The 21,349-nt window shown below is 39.1% G+C and overlaps 1 protein-coding gene across 4 annotated transcripts in view; it reads right to left on the reverse strand.

The window, feature by feature from the left end:
• The window catches only part of TBPL1 (TATA-box binding protein like 1), a 38,375-nt gene extending 32,065 nt beyond the window's left edge, over window positions 1-6,310 (reverse strand). The window contains exon 1 of one of the 4 annotated variants that reach the window (XR_014311783.1): window positions 4,734-5,817. Coding sequence is in view for 1 of the 4 variants with exons in the window: in XM_082730716.1 (XP_082586842.1) it covers window positions 4,869-4,990 (122 nt within the window). In the remaining 3 variants the exon portion in view is untranslated. The other 3 variants (XM_082730714.1, XM_082730716.1, XM_082730712.1) reach the window with 3 other exon arrangements.
• Window positions 6,311-21,349: the final 15,039 nt, after the last annotated feature.

Genomic DNA, 21,349 nt, shown 5'->3' on the forward strand with positions numbered 1-21,349 from the left:
GAGTCCAACAGTCAGTGATTGCAAATCAAGAATTCCAATGCTTTAACAGAAAGTCCCCAGAGGGAAGAAACAAAGCATACAGCCGGTTCATCTTTAATGTGCTGCCTAATACCGCTGCTGGGAGGACCAGCTCATAGTTTTTTAGCTCACTATGCTGAGCATTGTTCTGGTACTTTACACTTAGCTCTCACAGCATCCCCCACAGGCATGGTGCTAGTATTAACCCCATAACGCGGTTGAGGTTTTTGATAAAAAATGTTCTGCCTCACAATGAAAAGACCTCTAATTGATGGGCAAAAGGAGGTTAGCACATGATTCTTTGGAACTATTTAACTAATAAAAAATTTCCGACTTAAAATACTAAGGGTCACCCACACATGTCCTAAGAAAACACAACATTGACTCTGATTTGCAGTACTCTTGATTGAATGAATTCTGTGTGGTCAAAGTTGCCAGCCAAACTTTTGTGCTGCATTTTCTTGGTGAAATTTTAAACAGTTTCACTATTGACTCCTACATGAAGGCCAATTTGAACTGTCCCCAAAATCACCTTAGTGTATTTTTTTAAACATTTAATAGGATCCCTAGCAGCATGTCTCACATACAATACAAGCCATTTAAACCAAACTTTGAATTTTATCACCAGTTGCAAGATGAAACCAGATGAATACAATTTCTGATATAACCTGATTATTTTTCATTTATGACATACCTCTGGAATCGTGGTTTTTCCACAATTACACATACATACATTCCATCTCCCTACCTAATAAAAGGCTGTATCAAAAGTCAAATTTGCATCTATGGCCTGGAAAGACCTCAAACATGCATATACTCTTTCTCCTTTTTGAAACTTCCCAAGGTGGTATTCAGGGGACAAGAGAAAAGACTGCATCTACTCTAGGCAGTAAACCATTATTTTTATTGTCTGAATTGGTTTCAAAACAAAAACAAAAAACATGCCCTAATCATGTCAGAGAAATTTTTGCTGCTTTTAACTTGTAGCCAGCATAAAAAAGTTGAAATTTTAGGCATCAAGAATTAGAATACTAATTAGATCAGATGTCTGAAAGACTGCCCTCATCTACCAGAGAGCTTCCTGAAGTGAAAGAAAAATAAATAAATAAATATATATATATATATATATATATATATATATCCTTTTATTAGCATGTTAATCTTCAAACATGCACACACACTTACATGACATTAATACACAACAGGATGCCAACTCACAGTCCTGATCCTCAACAAACCTCTAATTTAGCAGGCATGACGAAATCTGTACACCAACAGCACCAGGCAGTACGTAACAAAGGATTTAAAATTCAGATTTGTGTGTCATGTTTTGGTATTCAGGTACAGTGTTTCTCTGCTATCTATAAGGTCACAAAAAACACCTGAAGAGAAACATCTTTCATCCTGGTGTCCATACCTGATTTGGCATCAGGCATCTTGAAGGTGCAACAGATATGAATATAAATTTCAGGAAATCCTTGTTTTTCAATTCAAATGTCACAACACAGCTAAATTTTCAAAGCACTACAAGTTTTCAGTTACAGACACTGTAGAAATACTCTACTATAAATTCTTCTAAAATCAATATAATTTTATTTTTCAAAGCAATAATAATTTCATCACATGGTCGATGATGCAACAGAAGGAAATCAATCATCAGATTATTACAGACCTCCTTCATCTAAAAACACTGATACCCACTCAACTAGATTATACAACATTTATTTTAAATGATGTGATAGATTGTAAGAAATAACACTCTCAAAAATTCAGTTGCATATTTCACATGTATTTGTTCTACTTTAAAGCAAATTCTGCACATTTTATATACGTATATAGTAGTTCTCCTTCATCTGTGGCAGATATGTTCCAAGATCCCTAGTGGATGCGTGAAACTGTAATACCAAACCTTATATATACTAAGTTTTCCTACAGAATTATGATAAAGTTTAATTTATAAATTAAGCACAGAAAGGGATTAACAACAATAATAAAACAGAACTGTAACAATATACTGCAATAAAAGCTACGTAAATGTGGTCTTTCTCTCTCCCAAAATATCTTCATGTACTGTACTTACCCTTCTTTTTGTGATAATGTGAGATGATAAAATGTCTGTGTGTTGAGATGAAGTGAGATGAATGATGTAGGTACTATGACCTAGTGTTAAGCTACTATTAACATTTTGAGGACCATCTGCTTCCAGATCATGGTTGACCAAGGATAACTAAAACCATGGGAAGCAAAACCACAGATAAACAGGGAACTACCATATATCCACAAAAATTTTGAGACAAAAATTTTCCACATAAAGAAAAACTTGTGGAAATCACTGAAATTGTTTCCTCAAATTTGGGAAAATGTAATTTTAGTCAAATATTCACATGCAAAATAATCAGAAATGACTGATGTTACGGAAACTTTTTTAGAATAAGAATTATGAAAATCTTAGGTTCAATTAAAAGCACACAGTAAAATCAACAATACTGTCTTACCTTTAAAAAAGTGACTATGTCTAGAGTTTTAATACTACCCTTTGAACTTCTAAAAACACCTTTAATTCGGCAAAGTTACAACATTTTGTACATGCCTTATTTCAATACAGTCTTTTGAGTCTCAGCATGAGGCTCTTAACCTGTTGTATTGCACAAATAGAATGAATACAGACATGTGACATGACCACTCCAATTCTCCAAATAAAGGGGAGGGATACAGAAGGAAAATACAACAAAGTAACATTAATGAAAAAGATATATAGGCGAACCACATATGTTGAAAAATCCATAAGAAACAAATAATACAAATAGCATAAAAAATCATTTTGATTGAGACATGATTAAATAAGGAGAGAAACTAAAACACCACCGAACACTGAAAATGTTATAGTAAAGAGCAGGGAATGCAGAAACTGGGACTGTTACTAAAGATGGAAGATAGGGCTTGACCCCCACTCTAACACAGAAGGGACAGAGGTGAACACAAATAGGTCTGGGTTAAGTCAGCATGATGGCAACCCTGAGATTGAGGAAATATACTAAGTTTCATAGGCACTATAAAAATCTTGGGACACAACAGCCAACAGCCTCGAGTGTGGTCATCCCCCAGGATATCCTTCACAGAAGAACAGCTTTGTGAAAAGATTAAACAACAATCCTTGATTCTTTAACCTAAAGGTGACAATACTGTGTTTTTCCACTGAGGAGTCCTAAAATGCAATTTTAAGTTTCCCAATGTTTATACTTCCCATTAAAGGAAACTGCCCACCTCTTTGCACATCCGTGAACTTCCTTTAACAAGAGACACTGAACCTCAATTCATCTCAATTCCATGAAAATGCCTGAGTTAAAAGCTCTATTCCGGTACCAGTCAACCAATCAAGAACACTCAGTAGCAGACCATTACAGTTTCTGATTTTGAAGGCAGAGAATATGAAAAGAGGGGGCTGACGATAAGGATGACACATTTTAAGACAAGCCAGACTTAACAAAAAAAAAAAAAAAAGTGGGAGACAAACAGAGGCTGTGGTTGACATAATTGCTTCTATGACTTATCAGTTTTATTTTCATCTTTAATCCTCGATTTAATAAAAAGAGCTCTATTCTCACTGGACACAAAAATTATATTCTCTAATAGATATATGTAGCCTTTTCAGTATGCCATAGGGAAACCTCAGTTACTGACCTGGAATGATTTGGGAAGGTATAAAACCATTAAACAGAGATGTAAAGCATAAAGAGGTAATATAAGCTGATAAATATGTAACTGGACTAGCCGACTGTGAATAATTCATCAGAACAGATAGCGATAAAAGTCCCTTCTCCATTTGTATGAACTGCCATTTTCTCAAACTTTAAGAGCAGATTATGCTCCAATAGCTGAAATTTTTCCTTATATTTCTCTTTTTCAATTTTCTCAGGGATTCTGTAATTGGGTCTTCACACAAAAATCACACCAAGCTTGTTTCCTTTTTTTTTTTTTTTTTTCCCTCGAGCCCATTTTAAAGCACTGTTCTTAACCCTAAATACACAAACCCACGCTGGTTAACTGCTGGTGTCGCTTTGGAACTGCAGGTGACAGATGCAGCCAGAGAGCTCACAGATGTGGACTGGCTGCACTGTGAGTCTTATTGCAATGAGCACACTGACAGAGCCCGCAGATGCACATCTCCGCAGAAGGAGTCTGAAAAACCGTCATTCCGAAACACATTTACTTTTAGGGCTCTTACTGGCTATCATTAAGCGCTTATCCTAATTCTCATCCTTGCTTAGCCCTACCCACAATTCATTTTTCTTCCTTAGCTCCAGACCCTTCATCAAACCTAATTTGGTTAATAACAATAATAATAAAGCGGGGCTGTGGGCATTGCCAGCACCAGGAACCGGCGAAGGTGCTACTCGGGAGCCTTCCCGCCGCGGCACAGGCCGCTGGAAGTTTTCCGGGAAGCAATGGACCCCCTAGCATCTCTGCACGATCCTTCTTCCTCCGGGTGAGAGCTTCATACAGGCAGATGGGGAAATCACCCTTCTCCTGCCTTCCCCGGGGTGGCTAACACGAAAAATAAAAATACCTCTTTTCTTATGCTACACCCCGCCTGATAACGCTCGAAGGCACGGACGCCCCGCCCCCACGCCGTTATCCCTGATGAGCTCCCCAAATATCACCCTGTCCTCCTAAGAAGTGGACCCTCCCTCGGCCCCGGGACCAAGTGCCCCCACCTTAGTTCCTCTCCTCCGGTCGTCCGCCCCCTCACCTCCCACCCGCAGCGCGGCCGGGCTCGCACACACCAGCCCCGGCACTCAGGCCGCCCAGTCGCCCGCGCTCCCCCCGCCCAGGGTCGCCTCCGGGGTTACCGTGGGAAGAGGGGGCGGCGGCAGAGAACGCGGCGGCAGCGCTGCTGCCGGTTACGTCGGACGCGAAGGATAAGCTGGAGGACAAGGATGATGATGAGGCGGGCGCGCTCCCCAGTCTCCATGGAACTCCCGCCCCGGCCCGTTGCTAGGAGCCCCCGAGGCTCGGGCTCCGTCTTTCTCGCTTTGTTGTTCCGGGTACTGGGCGGCCGCTTCTTCCCCGCGACAATAAATAGACCAGACGCAGGGGGAGCATAGAGACAGGGCGCCGGAGCTAGAGCGCCGCCGGACAGGGTGCCCCTGGGTTCCTCGCTAGCCAGTCATTTCCGGCTCTCACTGCTCCCGTCACTTTCCCCCCCGCCCCTTTCCCTACTTTCCCTTCCTCCTTCCTGGTCTCCTCAAAGCAGGCCCCTCCCGCTCCTGGGCTTGGCGACGTCCGGGTATTGGGGACAGGGACTGCTCTTGGGCTAGACTTTTTTTTTTTTTCTTGAGGACCACCCAAAAAGATTTTGGAAAACAAAACAAAACTGCGTGACCGTTGTACCTTTTTAGCTGATATTTAAACATGAGTACGTAATACCTGACATACAGTGTAATATAAAAGGACTTTAGTTGTTTTTTTTTTTTTTGGTCAAAACCACGGAACTTTCTCGTTAGCTCATTCAACTTAAAGGTCCACTATTTAACATAGTTAGCAAAACTAGTTCTCAACAGCCGAATTTATTTTCTAAGATATTTTCCGTCTGAAAAAGTCCTATTGCGCGTTTTCCGTTAGACGCGTTCCGATAAAGGTTTCATTAAGGACTTCTAATTGTGGTCCCCAAATACAGCGATAGGCGGTGATGGCGGACGGAGGGGTGGAGAGGTGGATGGATGGATGGATGGATAGATGGACAGACAGAAAGATAGGGCAGGGAGTTGAGGTCACACTTCCGTCGCCTCGCCCTTCGCTATTCCTTACTCAACTTGGGTTTGTGGTCGCGGCTCCGCCTTGGAGCCCGAGCACTTCGGGGTCTTTCACGCGGTGCAGCCAGATCCGGGAAGGATGGACGGGGAAGAGCGCGGCTTCAGGCTAGGGCTGGAGCGTGGGTCCAGCCGAGGCTCAGACCGGCGGGCGCAGGAGGGCGCTCACTCGCAAGCTGGGCCCCTTGGGGGCTGAGACCCTTCCACGGCTCTGCGCCCAAGCAGCCCTGGAGTGATCCGCGGACCCCGGGAGGCGCACACCCGCCAGTTTGAACGGCCGCGCTGGGGCCAGATGAGCCCTCGGGGGTGGCCTGAGAGACGCTGCCGGCGGGAGCGAGACTCGAGTAACGGCCTGGGGAGCGCCAGGCAGTGCAGAACCCTGAGCCGCCCCCGGAGCTCTACTCTCAGGCAGGCACGGGCCTCCGTTCCCGAGCTCAGCTGCTGTACTTCAGAAGCCTCGGCCCCTGGTTGAGGCCGGGGGCAGCTCTGATTTAATAAAAGGCCGCAAGGCGGGATCATGGGGTGCCTGGCCTCTGATTGGTGTGACTCTTGTATGAAAAATGGTAAAGCCACTGTCCTTTGGGAAGAAAAGAGGAGGGCTGATTTCAGGGGATTTGGGAGGATGCGACCATTTGCGTATTTTATTATTTACTGGGTCTCAAAGAATGCCTTTTGATCTTTTGCTTCCCACTCTGTTCAGAAAACTAGCTGAGCATTTGAAAGCCCTGTAGATCTATGGAATTTCCATTTTGTTTCAATTTCTGTACTAATTATTTTAGGATAATATAAAATAATTGTAGCTTGTGTTAGGTGTAAGTGAAGAAAATAAACAAGAAGCTTGATTGGAAAGTTATGTCTGTGTGTTAGTGGGGAGAGACGACTTTTTGGAGGTAACGTCTGCGGTTTACCGGGAAGGGATGGGAGTGAAAGGGATGTTCATAGTGCTACCGGCAGAGGGAGCAAGAGGCTAAAAGTTTGCTATGCTGGAGCGTTGGGGTGGATGGGGCATCCTGATCAAATCCAGGGAAAGAGTGACATGAAATAAAATTGGAGAGAGACGAAGGCCTTAAACCTTCAGTGCCCTGTAGACATAGAAGAGAGATTGGATTTTCTTCCAAGTGCTGGGAGAAGTGAAGCGTTTTAATGTGCAGCATAATGTGATTTACCAAGGGAATGGGCAAGGGAAATGCCGTAATCCGATGATCAGTGCCATTGCTGTAAAGTCAATTTTCCTGCAACAGTGACCAATTTTAAGGTCTTTATGAGGCAATTTTCTCTCAGGGGACTAGCAGGCGACCTGGTATAAAGCATGTCTCTTACTTTGGAATCCCTTTTGTCATACATTAGTCAACGATTTGTCTTACTACAACGGTTCCACATTCTGGAAATGGATTTTGGTTTTGCTGCAAGCACCATTCTCCATAGTCCTATTGAATGTCTGTACACTGCCACATTAGCCCATACACTCTTCCTCTGACCAAGAAATTCACAAGATAAAAGAAGTAAGGCAATGAGATACAGTCTGTGGGCTTCATTGGTCTTAGAATATGCTCCATTATTTAGGTGCCCAGTAAGATTATAATATCATTCATTATTCAGGTAGCAGGTGGGGTTAGAATATACAGTATATGTTCCAAACTAAGACTCTCCATTAACACAGAAATTGATAAGGTGGCTGGGAAAATAGTGAGATTTATCTGTTAGATCAGTACTACTTAAAATGTGGTGTATGGACCAAAGCCAGTTTGCAAACTGCAGTGAAATCAGCAATGAAATAGCTTTAGAAATTAAGAGTAGACTTCCAAAACTTCTAGTAATTTAACACTAACATGGAATCTAAGCATGCAGTTTTATATTTACGAAAGCATTTGCCTGCATTGGGTTGCTAACTAAAAACAATCAGACAAACAGTAATCCTTCACAACAGTTAGCTATGCCCACTAAGGCTTCTAGCTTTATTAACTTGGTTTTTAAAAAATCAACCTATTGGAATATATTGGCTACTTCTTGTTCTCTTAGTGCTATGATACAGACAACTGGTTCAGTAGAGCCGTTCTGAAAAAGATGAGCAGTGATACAGGATGATACTTATGTAGCTGTTAAGAGGCCTTTCTGCCAGTGGATTTACTGATGATGATTATATAGTATCTACTCTGCCAATTGAAACAACTAAAATTCCTGCCATAAGGTTCATACACTAACCAGAACTGTAGATCCCCAGCAAGGCAGTGGAGTCAGGGATATCCCATTCCTCACGACTCTTCTCAAATATCTTCCACTATGCCCCCCTTACCAAATAAAAGTAATTTCTCGCATTATTCCAATTGAATGGTGCACAAATTAGGGGATCGAGTCTGAAGCTGTAACCTGCCTTTACAATCCCAGCCTGTTTCTCTCCCTGTCATGGATAGAGTCTGTGGCAAAGACAGTGAACTAAGATGCAGGGTGATTGACAGAGTTGTTAGGCCAGTTTCCAAGAGATAGAAACAAGAAAGGCAAAGTACCTACTCAAGCTTACTGTCTCAATGAGATTTCTGATAACAATCAAATGGATTTCCCCCAAATGACATTGACAGACAGCCAAGGAAATTTTAAGGGATTGCCAGAAAGCCTTTATCCTTGCAAAAGGCCTCTACTGGTGTGCTTGTCTAAGACAACATCCCAGTCTCGGTATCAGCAAAGAGATGACAACAGTTGCTGGAGCTGTCCCTGGAAACTCCTTGTCGCTACTCCTATAAGGAAGGGTCTTTGAGGATAATAGATAAAGGAAATCTTGACACTTAGAGTGGCTGACCAAAGATCTTAGTTCTCTGCTGGAGAAGAGAAGCCCTTCTTACCCTTATTCTTGTCCAACAGGATGCAGTATATGCTCAACTTTTGCACAGTGAGTCTCCTTTTTGCCCTTTCTTTTTAGTTTTTGTTATCCTTTCCCCCATCCCCTTATTATATATTTGTGCATTGGGGAAAAATGCATTATTTATTGTTTAGCTAGATGGGGACCTTATGAAGACTGACTACACTTAAAGATCCTGAATTTGGGCTGGATGTGACTTTGAGTTTTCCCCTCCCACTGCACAGGAATTAAGCACATTTTCAATTACATAAGGTATAGTTGCTTTATGTTAAGAGAAACTATAGATAAGTAAAAACCAGCATGTGTGTGTGTGTGTGTGTGCACGTATGTGTATGCATATGTGCACTGAACAGCCAAAGGATAACATGTAGGAAACATGTATACTTTTGTCAGCTCAGAACACCTCTCTTCCTTTGGGAAGAGTACTCTCACCTCTTATTTGGGGAACTATGCATACTCTTTACCTTTCTCCAATCTAATGTGCATCCTAATGGGAGTTGCCGTAGTGATAATGATTGGCAGAGAGGCGGATTTCTGAGCTAAGCTGGGGCAACTGTATTGAAATGGAGTTGTCACTCCCACTGCCAAACTCACCTTGTGTCTGCTCTGTGAAGATGGATCTTGATCCTAAATATTCTTGTTTGCTAGCTATCAGAATGTTAAGTTTTATCAATAGAAAAGGCTGGAGAGACACTGAAGTAGGAAAGTGTTTTGCTTCCTGGTTCCAGTGTTATCCCCGGACAGGCTCCTGAAGCACAGAAGTCTTCTCTAGAATCTGCCTCCTACAGCACAGATGGATCCCCTTGCCCACTCAAGGGTCTGAAGGACAGACAGTGGTAAAGGAAAATCTTCCAAAGGGGCAAAATTAGAACAGTAAATTTGTTTGTGCACCATGTCTAGAGTGAGGGGTGACCAGAATGGGCAATTGCTAACAGTTTTTCTAGATGTACAGGGACTTGGAAGGAATAAGATTGGAAGACTGGTGACAAGGAAGTGTGGGGAAGAGACATATAGATCAATTTCTCTAAATGGGCACACATTGGGAAGGTATCTGTGTCGCATTCTGCTTCACGCTAAATGTATCCATTGCAGGAGAGACTGCTAATAATCAGGAGAACGAAATGGCTATCTGTGGCTGTCAAGCCTCTTACCCAGTCATCCAGGGCTTGTTCAATGGGCCCTTGAACAAAATGGCCATGGCAGTAAGGATGCAGGCTCTGCATGTGCTCAACAATCTGGATGTCTCCTTAACCAAGGCTCATCTTGACACTACTGTTAAGTGCCTAATTTGCCAAGAGTAGAAAACAACATTGAGATCTTGATATGGCCCACTCTCCCAGGGTTTGAACCAGATGTCTCATGGAAAACTGGTTCTACTGGACCTCTTCCATCATGGAGGGGGCAAAGTTTCATCCATATTGGAATAATCACATATTCTGAAAATAGATTAGCCTTTACCCCTTAAAATGTTTCTGCCAGCACCACTATCTGTGAACTCACAGAACAGTCTATCTGCCAGCAGCGCTTCCCACACAATGCGGCATCCAATCAGGGAACTCATTTCCCAGCAAAGGGAAGTGCAGCAACGGGTCCATGTCTATGAAATTAACAGATCTTCCCACAACTGCAATCACTTGGAAGCAGCTGGCTTAACTGAAGAGTGAAATGACTTACTGAAGACTCAGCAATAGCCTTCTTGGGAGGCAACACCCTGGAAAAATGAAATTCTTACAGGATATATTTTGAATCAGAGAGCATCACATGGTACCCTCTCTCCCATTGCCAGAATAAATTTGAATCAAGGTATGCCAGTAGGAGGGGCTCTCCTCACATTTTCACCTAATAAACCACTCAGAATTTTTCTTCCCTTATCTGGAAACTTTGACTGCTGCTGGTGTAGAGAATTTAGTCCTCACGGGGAGAATGCTTCTTTCATGAGTCGTGTCAGTGGTTCTGCTAAATCAGAGGATAAGACTACCACCTGGCCATTTTGGGTTCCTTATGCCCCTGCAACAAAAAAACAAAAACAGGAGGTAATTTACTGGCTGGAGTGATTTTTTTCTTTTTCTTTTCTTTTCTTTTTTTTTACTTCCACCAAACATTTACTGCATAAATATCATATAAATGTATAAAGAATCCATTAAGACATTTATTTCTATAAATAAAGTACACAGAAAATTTACACACAAATTAGAGCAATTTTGAATTCTTACACTTAACTAAATTAGCAACAAGTGAAATCCCTACCCAAAGCTGTAAACAGTTAGTGAAATGATATACTTTTCTCTCTCTCTCTTTTTTTTTTTTTTTAATATAGGCTCCCTTGCCCAATATGGGGCCCAAATTCATGACCCTGAGATCAAAACCTGAGCAGAGATCAAGAGCTGGATGCTCACTGACTGAGTGACCCAGGCTCCCCTGAAATGATATATTTAAACATTGATACTGCTTGAGAAATTGGCTTACTTACACACAGTATAGGCAAGAAAGACAGTCTAGAATCCAGAAGATTCTCTGGGGTCCCCTTAGTACTTAACATTATGTCTAATATTTAAGTTAATGAAAACTTATAGCAACTGAAAAGAAATGGTAGGGTATTTGAGGACTCAGATCTTCTGGAATTGAAGGTTTGGGCCACTGCAGAAAGCCAAGAATCCCAGGCAGCTGAGTTTCCAGCTGATGGTAGAGGAAATACAAGATGGGTAGAAGAAGATGAAAGCTGTAGATACTAACCATGACCTTGTGAACAATTACAGAAATGAGGAGTATAGTATCTTTGCATATTTTCTGTTGGCTTATTATATCTATGTATTTATTTGTGTTTACTAATCATTTTCTTCCTTAATCTCCTTCCTAGCTTTATATTCAAGTTGTTGGAAGTTGTATTAGTTTCCTAGGTCTGCTGTAACAAAATACCACAAATGTGATGGCTTAAAATGACAGAAATTTGTCCTCTTTCAGGCCTGGAAGCCAGAATTCTAAAATCAAGGTGTTGGCAGTGTTGATTTCTTTTGGAGGCTCTTAGGGAGAATGTGTTCCATGTTTTTCTCCTAGTTTCTGATGGCATCCTGGAAACACCTGGCATTCCTTGGCCTGTAAATGCATCTTCATACTGTCTTCTCTGTGTGTGTCCAGGTCTCAAATTCCCCTCTTCTCTCTCTTATAAGGACACCACGCTTTGGATTTAGAGCCCACTATAAATCCAGGATAACCTCATCTGAAGATTCTTAATTTAATTACATCTGCAAAGACTTTATTTCCCAACAAGGACACATTCACAGGTACTGGGCACCAGAATTTAAACGTACCTTCTGAGGCCGCAGTGCAACTAACTATAGAAGTTAATTTTACAATTGGTCTTTTTTTTTTTAACTTCCTTACATATTTTACTTTTTAAAAGATTTTATTTTTTTGATACAGAGAGAAAGAGAGAAATTGCACAACCAAGAGGAGGGGCAGAGGGAGAAGCAGTCTCCCCACTAAGCTGGGAGCCCACAAGGGGCTCAATTCCAGGATGCAAGGCTCCATACCAGGACCCTGGGTTCATGACCTGAGCAGAAGGCAGACACTTAACAGACTGAGGCATCCAGGGGTCCCTATAACTGGTCTTTAAGTAATAGAATATTCAGTGGAATAATGGCTGAATTTGGGGATTCATATAGCTAGCAATGGATACAATGTGTCTGAAGACTCTGTTTTTCCTTATTTGGGGAAAAGATGAGAATTTCACTTCTAAGAATAGCAGTGTTTTATGACACAGAAATACAGCATTGCTTTGTTGTCGGGAGGTGCCTCTGGAAGTTCCGCCGGTCAGGCACTCCCGTTAGTGTCAGCAGTTTCTCTAGGGTCTGCCTCCTACAACACATGTAGCTTCCTCTCCTGCAGCTCACCCCTAAAACCTACTCCCTAACCTGAGCTTTTGTAGGAGAGCCCCTCCAGGGAGACAGCTCCCAGTGACCTACTATCCCCCGCAGTTAGAGGGGGGATTTCCTGTGACTTCTGCACTTGATCTTAACCAAAAGGTCAAGAAGCGATTCCCTCTGACTTCTGCCTGGGAAATATCCTAGTAAATTTCAGGGAGTCCTGGCCACGCCCTATCCAACAAGGTCGGCAGCTCAGAGGTACTGGAGCCGGTGGGGTGGGCTGTGTACAAGGCTGTTCTTGGCGCTTCACCTCCGCCCCAGGAGTAGTGCCTGTTCCTGAAATGAGACGTTTTTATATTCTTTCCAGTTTTCTTGGTTTCATGCTAGCCAACCCCTTAAAAAATTCTTTACATTACACTGTCTCTACTCAAAATACTGTGCAGTTTACCTCTCCTCACTTTCATGGCTCCAGTGATGTGTGAGGAAAAGGATATATGACCAAGTCAGGCCAGAGAGTGTCCTACCCCAGGATTTATTGAGGTGAAGCTGGGAGAAAAAAAGCAATTTCCTTTTCTAGTAGTAATACTGGGAAGGTGTGAACTGAGGGCAAAGGACTGACATAATCTCTTCTGTAAGAAGGACGAGTTAACAAAGCTGACACAGAAAGAGAAGCCAAGACAGAAGATGGAGAAAAAAAGATGGAAAAGCTCAATGGTTTAAAGAAGTCGATCCTCCTCAAATGTCTTTATAACTGTAATATTATCCCTATCAATAGCTAATGGTAATTTTTAATACAGTTAATCAAATTCTAAATTTCATCTGAAAAAGAAAATGCAAGAGCATGACATAGATACCTTTGTAAATATATATATGTATAGATGTATATGTATATAAATATACATGTATATACAAGTATATACATGTATATATGTATATATATGACTGCCAGATCTAAAAACACATTAAAAAGCAACAATAATTAATATAATATAGAACTGGGACAGGGATGGACAGAAAATGAGTGAAAAAGAGCAGAAAACAAAGATCCATGTATTTAAAGAACCTACTAAATGATAAAGGTACGTTTCAATTCTGTTAGAAAAGCGTAATCAATCAATAAATGGAATTAAGACAGTTAGCTATCTACTAGAAAAAGTATATATATATATATACAGTCAGATCTTTATTTTGTAACAAAAATACATACCATGTGGATTAAAGAGCTTTATTGTCTCCAATTTTAACCCCCTTTTGGTGGAGTTCTTGGGACATTTGTCAAAGATCCTCTGCTTTGTTAGGATTTATCATCAAATCTTGATCCATATAGTTTATTCACAAATGACTATGTAACCTTTTTTTTTAATCCTACAGAAATAACACTTGAGTACATTTTCTTTGTAGAAATTCAGACAACACAAACATAGACGCACGAAATGGAGTTTCTTCTGTTCCTCCTCCTGTCATCCCACTCCCCACCTCAGATTTAACACTGTTGTGAGTCACCTACTTTATATGATTCAGAAACTCTCCACTGTTCTGGTATTCTGGTGGCACCTCAGAGTCTTTTATTTATTTATTTATTTATTTTTTGTGCTGCTATGAATTAAATTTTATGTTTATTCTGTTAATGGAGTTGAATCTTGAAAAGCTAGAGATATAAGTATTTTTAGGTTACAGACTTGAAACAAAGGTTCCTTTGGTCATTTAATCAATAATTCAATCACCACTACCATAAAGAGCATTATTTTGAAATATATAAAATCATTTCGAAAATGCATCTCGCCCTCTAGTGGCGGGAAAGTTATCTACTTAATTTTTACTTTGGAAAAATTTTCTGTTGGGCACTTAACAACTCATTAACTTGGGGGGAACAGGGTGGAGATTGATGCGGGGAAGGTATCCTTAGATATGTATTGTTTGAAAGAAGTTACAGTACGATCCATTTTAGATCTTGTTGGATTGTTCTATAAGATTACTAAAATACTAGTACTATTATAAAGAGAATTTTAAAAATAGGCTGTATACATTTCCGTCTAGTAGAAGACAAAAATTAAATAAGAAAACAAATAAAAAATTAAACAGGTAAAAGAAAGTTAAGAGAGAGAGAATAACACAGAAAAAGTGGAACAGGGGAACTTGCAGGGCTCTGTTGGTTAAGCCTCCGCCTTTGGCTCAGGTCATGATCTCAGGGTCCTGGGATGGAGACCTACACTGGTCTCCCTCTGCAACTTCCCCTGCTTGTGCTCTCTCTCTCACATACTGTCTCTCTCTCCCAAATAAAAGAATAAAATCTTAAAAAGAAAAAAAAGAAACAGAAAAAGTGGAACAAAAAGAAAACATAAAGATAGTGGAAATAAGTTATAAATTTCTACTAACCATGACACATGTAAATAGATTAAACTCACATGTAAAAAATGCCAGAAAATATAATAGTAGATTAGAAATAATTTAACTATATTCTGTGTATAAATATGTTGAGTTCAAAAACAGAGATTGTTCCGGTGGATTACAAAGATAAACAAAAAGAAAATATAAGATTTCCAAAGATTCTTTTAAATTTAAAGAGTAAAAATTATGAAAACTAAAAATGAAAATTGGTCAATTACCAGAATCCAATGGCGGGGGGGTAGGGTAATTGGATGGTGGGCATTAAGGAGGGTATGTGATGTGATGAGCACTGGGTGTTACATGCAATTGATGAATTATTAAACTCTACATGGGAAACTAATGATGTACTATATGTTGATTAATTGAACTTAAACAAAAAAAAGATTCCAGAAAAATAGTAATCATAAAAAACTGGTAGCTCTATTAATATCAGCAAAATAAAAGTAAAAATTAGTAGATACATGTTTAAAATTTGACAAATTTATATCAGAGTAAATATGCCAATAAATCTCTGAATTATTAATAGGTAAAGCAGATAAAAATAATAGAGATTAATATAATTCATAAGATTTTTATTTCATTTAAAGAACAAAGCCTGAAAATTCATGAGCTAAGTATCCAACTTGAGAAGTTAGAGAAAGAAAAGCAGAAGAAATTTCAAGAAAATAGAAAAAACACATGATAAAGACAGAAATTAATGAAATAGAAAACACAAAATACAGAGGATTATACTGATTTTTTAAAAAGGGTAATAAAGTAGACAACCATTGTTTGAGTCTGACCAAGGAAATCAAGAGATAAAGCTTAAATAAAAGCAATTAGAAATGAAAAATAAAGTCTTAGCCTCAAATAAAGACCAAAAAGATAAATAAAGAACACTATGAACAACCAATTTCCTAAAACTGATAACAGCAAAAATGACTCGGGAAGAAAAGAATGAATCTTTGGATTCTGGTAATTGACCAATTATCTTACAGAAAACTACTGAAACTTGTGGGAGAAAAATCTAGAAGACTTTCTTAAAAGCAAACGCTGAAAAGAGAATAAGAAGGCCAAAATTAAGAACAAGGAAGAACTGAGAAAGGTAAATGATCATTAGAAGGTGTTCTTGGCTCAAGGAGCTTTGGCCGGTCCTGAGAACTGGGACTTGCATTCACTCAGTGAAGGGCACAGCAATAGCCCAGTGATCGCACTAAGTGGGAAGTTGAAGAAGGTCTTCCTGACACCAAAGTGAGACACAAGAGCTATATCCTGAGGGTAAGAATGTACCTGAAGTAAACAAATTTTCTCATGGCTGTTTCCATCACCTCAGTGGGGCAGGAAACTTCAAACTTTGAACTTATATTAAGGTGATTTCAGATGGATAGGTTTCCCTAGATACCTAACAGAAACACAGACCTCTCCATAAGAAGGTAAATTTCTATTAGGTTTCAAATCATCCCTATTAATAGGTTTTCTTTCTTTTTTTTAGACTGTATTTATTCATTTAAAAGAGATAGAGAGTGCACAACATGGAGAGCAGCAGAGGGAGAGGGAGAAGCAGGTTGTCTACTGAGCAGGGAGCTGGAGGCAGGGCTCAACCCTAGGACCCTGGACTCATGACCTGAGTCAAAGGCAGACGCTTAAACAATTGAGCCACCCAGGCGACCCCCTATATATAGGTTTTCAAGTCCTATTCCCCACACATATATAGTTCAACTTACACAGGCACTTAGAGAAAGAAGACAAAAGGAGCAAGAATCAAAAGAAACAAGAGATAACAGAAATAGAGCCATAAATATTTAATATTTGGATTTAGGTTATCAGATAGATAACAAAACAACTATGCTTACTATTTAATAAATTAAAATCTATATTTGAAATACCTTTAGGAAAAAATTACATAGCAGATTTGAAAAAGGTCGAGATGAAATTGCAAGAACCAAAACGATATTATAACTGAAATGAAAAACTTGATTGATTTTTTAAAAAAGATTTTATTTATTTATTTGACACAGAGAGAGAGATCACAAGTAAGAGAGACAGGCAGAGAGAGAGGGGGAGGCAGGCTCCCTGCTGAGCAGAAAGCCCGATGTGGGGCTTGATTCCAGGACCTCGAGATCATGACTTGAGCTGAAGGCAGACACTGAACCCACTGAGCCACCCAGACACCCCTTGATTGATATTTTTAGCAGCAAAGCAAACACAACTGAAAGGCGGGGTTGGTGAACTAGAAGATAAATTAGACAAAATGTTTTGAAAATGAAACAGAGACAAAAAGAAAATACAGAAGAAAAGGTATTGACATAAAGGAGGGAGAAATGATTAATATACATTTAATCAGAATCCATGAAGTGGAGGAGAGGGAAAACAGGCAAGGGTAATATCTAAAGAGATAATGGCTGATACATGTGTGATTAATAAGCATTGCAAATATTTGTAGTTGAGATTAAGTAAGAAAAAGAGTACATTTACTATCATGAATATGAATGTGGACATCATTACAGATGCTATAGACATTAAAAAGTGATCAGAGGATATTATAAACATTCATATACAGATAGCAATGGATTTGATAATGGATTTGACAGATTCTTAGGAAGACATATTTTGCCACACCTAAGAACTTAAATTAACAGCCCAAATTTTTCTACAAAGAAAATTTCAGGCCCAGATGGCTTTTGTGGATACCAAATATTCTGGTATCAAGCATTCAAAGAAGATAAGCAGCTCTAAGCTTATATAAAATGTTCCAAAGAATAGAAAAATAGGAAATATTCATAGATTTATTTATGAAGCTAGAATGACTTGTTACCAAAACATGACAAAGAGAGTCTGAGATCTGAAAATACTGGTCAGTTTTAATCATTAGGCAAAATTCTTGAACAAAAAAATTCAGAAATGATAGTCTTCTCAGACCAAACGGGAAAAAAGAAAGAACTTCAATCCATTTCTTGAGGCATATATAGAAACTAATTCAAAATAGATGCTACACCTAAAGGTAAAGCCTGAGACTATGAAACTTCTTGAAGAAAACGCAAGGGAAAACTTGATGACCTCAAATTGGGCAAATATTTCTTATATATGATATCAAAAGAATACCTGTTAAGGTATGAATACATTGGATTTCATCAAAATTTAAAACTTCTACAGTTTTTTTTAAAGAGTTATTTATTTATTTTATAGAGTGGTTGAGGGACGGAGGAAGAGGGAGAGAGAATCTCAAGCAGACTCCCCCCGCCCACCCTCTGCTAACAGGGACTGAATTTCACAACCTTGAGATCATGACCCTGAGTCATCACCTGAGCTGAAATCAGGAGTTCAAGGTTTGACCTAGTGAGCTACCTACATGTCCCACAAACTTCTACTCTTCAAAAGGCATGTGACGAGAATGAAATGGTAAGCTATAGACTTGGGGAAAATACTTGCAAATCATGTATCTTAAAAAAACTCAAAAAAATTATAAAAACACAATTATAGCAAAACAAGTCAATAAAACACCGAGCAAAAGACTTTGACACTTTGTCAAAGAAAATATACAGGTGGCAAATAAGCATATGTAAAGATACTCAACATCATTAGTCATTAGAGCAATGCAAATAAGCCACAATGAGATATCACTTCTGGAAATGTGAAAGGGTAATTCATGCAAAGACTTGTACACAAATGTTCATGACAGCTTTGTTTTTAATAGCCCAAAACTACAAGCAATGCAAATATCCAGTAACAGGTGAATGGGTAAACAAATGGTGGTATTTTCATAGAATGGAGACATGAGAAATGCCAGAATTTCTACTCAGAAGTAAAAAGGAACAAAATATTGCTATAGGAGAGAACAACATTGATGAATCTCAAAATAATTATGCTGAGTAAAAAATGATGTCAGCAAAATGAGTACATACTGTCTTATTCCATCTGCAGAACATCCCAGAAATTCAAACTACTATATAGTGACATATATCATATGTCGTATATCAGTATTATATATCATATATGTCATATATCAGTGGTTCTCTGAGGATGCAGGAGAGGGGTGAGAGGAAGAGATTATAAAAAGGAGCATGAGGAAACTTTTCAAAGTGACAAAAATGTGCATTATCTTGATTGTGGTGATGGTTTTTTGAGTGTATGTATATATCAAAACTTATAAGATTATACACTTAAAATATATGCAATTTATTATATGTCAATTTTACTTCAATAAACTGTTCAACCTACTAGCCAAAATGTAAAAAGGGAAATATACCATGACCAAGTGAGTTTATCCCAGGAATGCAAGGTTACTTTTATATGTGAAAGTAAATAAATACAGGCACCTGGGTGGCTTAGTTCATTAAACATCTGACTCTTTTTTTAAAATTTATTTTTTATTTTCAGCATAACAGTATTCATTAAACATCTGACTCTTAATCTCAGCTCAGGTCTTGATCTTGGGGTTGTGAGTTCAAGCCCCATGTTGGGCTCCACCCTGGATGTGGAGGCTATTTTTTAAAAAAAGTAAGTAATTATAATTCACTAAATGATTAGATTAAAATAGAAAATCAGATGAATATTTCAATAAGAAAGCATCTGATGAATTTCAATATGCACTTATGACTTAAAATGTAACTTTTATAAGGTCAGGAATAAAAGTAAATTTCTTGAACTGGTAAGAAGTATCTACAAATAATAATAATAACTTTATTGCAGATATCATACCTAATGGTGAAACACCAAACACTTTCCCTTTAAGAATGGGACTTAAACAAAGAAAAATGCTGTCAAACTTCATTTTGTTTCAACCAGCTCTCTAGTGGAGTACTAGCCAGGTGAGTATGGCAAGAAAAACAAATTAAAGATACAAGGATTTTTTAAAAAAGAATGGTTATTTCTAGAAGATGAAGAGATTATATAAAAAGGAAACAGAATAAAAATGGAGTTTAGCAAGGTTGTTAAATAAAAAATAAAAATATAAAAATTACTTGCATGTGGGACACCTGGATGTCTCGGTTGGTTAAGCCTCTGCCTTCATCTCAGGTCATGATCTTGGGGTCCTGGAATCGAGCCTCACATTGGGCTCCCTTCTAAGCGAGGAGTCTGCTTCTCTCTCTCCTTCTCCCTCCCACCCCATTTGCTCTCTCTTTCAAATAATTAAAATATTTTTTAAAAATTAGTTACATTTCTATAAATCAACTAACAACAAGGAACTAGAAGCCACTCTAAGTACTTCAAACAGTAAGAAATTGAATAGACAAAATTAGAGGAATATGAAATCACTGAGAGAGTTGAACTTCCAGATATGAACCTCAGAACAGCAGAGAAGCATCTTCCAAAGAAGACCACAAAAAGTAAAAGCGTCAGGTGACTGCATTCAGTAACATACCACCAATGCTGCAATTCAGGAACCTGAAATGAGAGAGCCACTTCCCGGCTGCCTCTCAACTCAAGGACTGCGAAATGCAACTGGATTCTAGAACATGGCTACATACAAACTTCATACCTTGGTGACCTTGCCTCCTAGCCAAAAACCGATGAAGTGACAGAAAGATGACTTCTGCCTTACTTCTGTCCCCCACATTGCCTGTAAATGTATATAATTGGTGGGAACTAATTCACAAAGATAAAATTAGCTTCAAAGAGATTCTGCAAGATGTAGATTTTAGCTTTCCAGACTCTGCTGCAAGTGTCAGTGACAACATAACAGTCACTCTAGAAAAGAGTAGGAATGAAAACTGAGGGTCAACCACATGCACTTCAACAAAGAGTTCCAAGAATGTAAGAAAAATACATAATATTTATAGAATCCTCAAAACAAAGCATGGGTGAATACTTATAGTAAGAAATACAAGACCTTTATGTACAAATTATGTTATTGAATTAAATTGAAGAACACTTACACAAATGCAGAGATATATGATCTTTACAGGGAGGAAAACTCAGTATCCAAAAGTAATTTCTTGGGTGCCGGGTAGCTCAGTGGGTTGAGCCACTGCCTTTGGCTCAGGTCATAATCTCAGGGTCCTGGGATCAAGTCCAGCATTGGGCTCTTTGCTCAGCGGGGAGCCTGCTTCCCATCCCCCCACCCCCCCACCTTGCCCCACCCCCGCCTGCTTCTCTGTCTGATTGTGATCTCTGTCTGTCAAATAAATAAATAAAATATTTAAAAAAAAATTTTTAAATAAATAAAAATAAAAGTAATTTCTTTCTAAATTGGTCTATAGATTCAATGGAATTCCAATCTAGATCCCCAGAAGATTTTTAGAGGAACTTCACAAACAAGCCTGAAGAATATGGTTGGGAGAAAAGAGTGAGACTTGCCCTATCACTTAGCATAATTTATTATAAAGCTGTATGATTAAATGATGAACTATTGGTGCAGGATTATATCAATTGACTTGTGAAACAGAATAAAGAGCCATAGTCATAGTCAGACTCATATAGGGAAACATGATATATAT

This window comes from Mustela nivalis, assembly GCF_964662115.1.
Source record: "Mustela nivalis genome assembly, chromosome: 5".
Lineage (NCBI taxonomy): Eukaryota > Metazoa > Chordata > Mammalia > Carnivora > Mustelidae > Mustela > Mustela nivalis.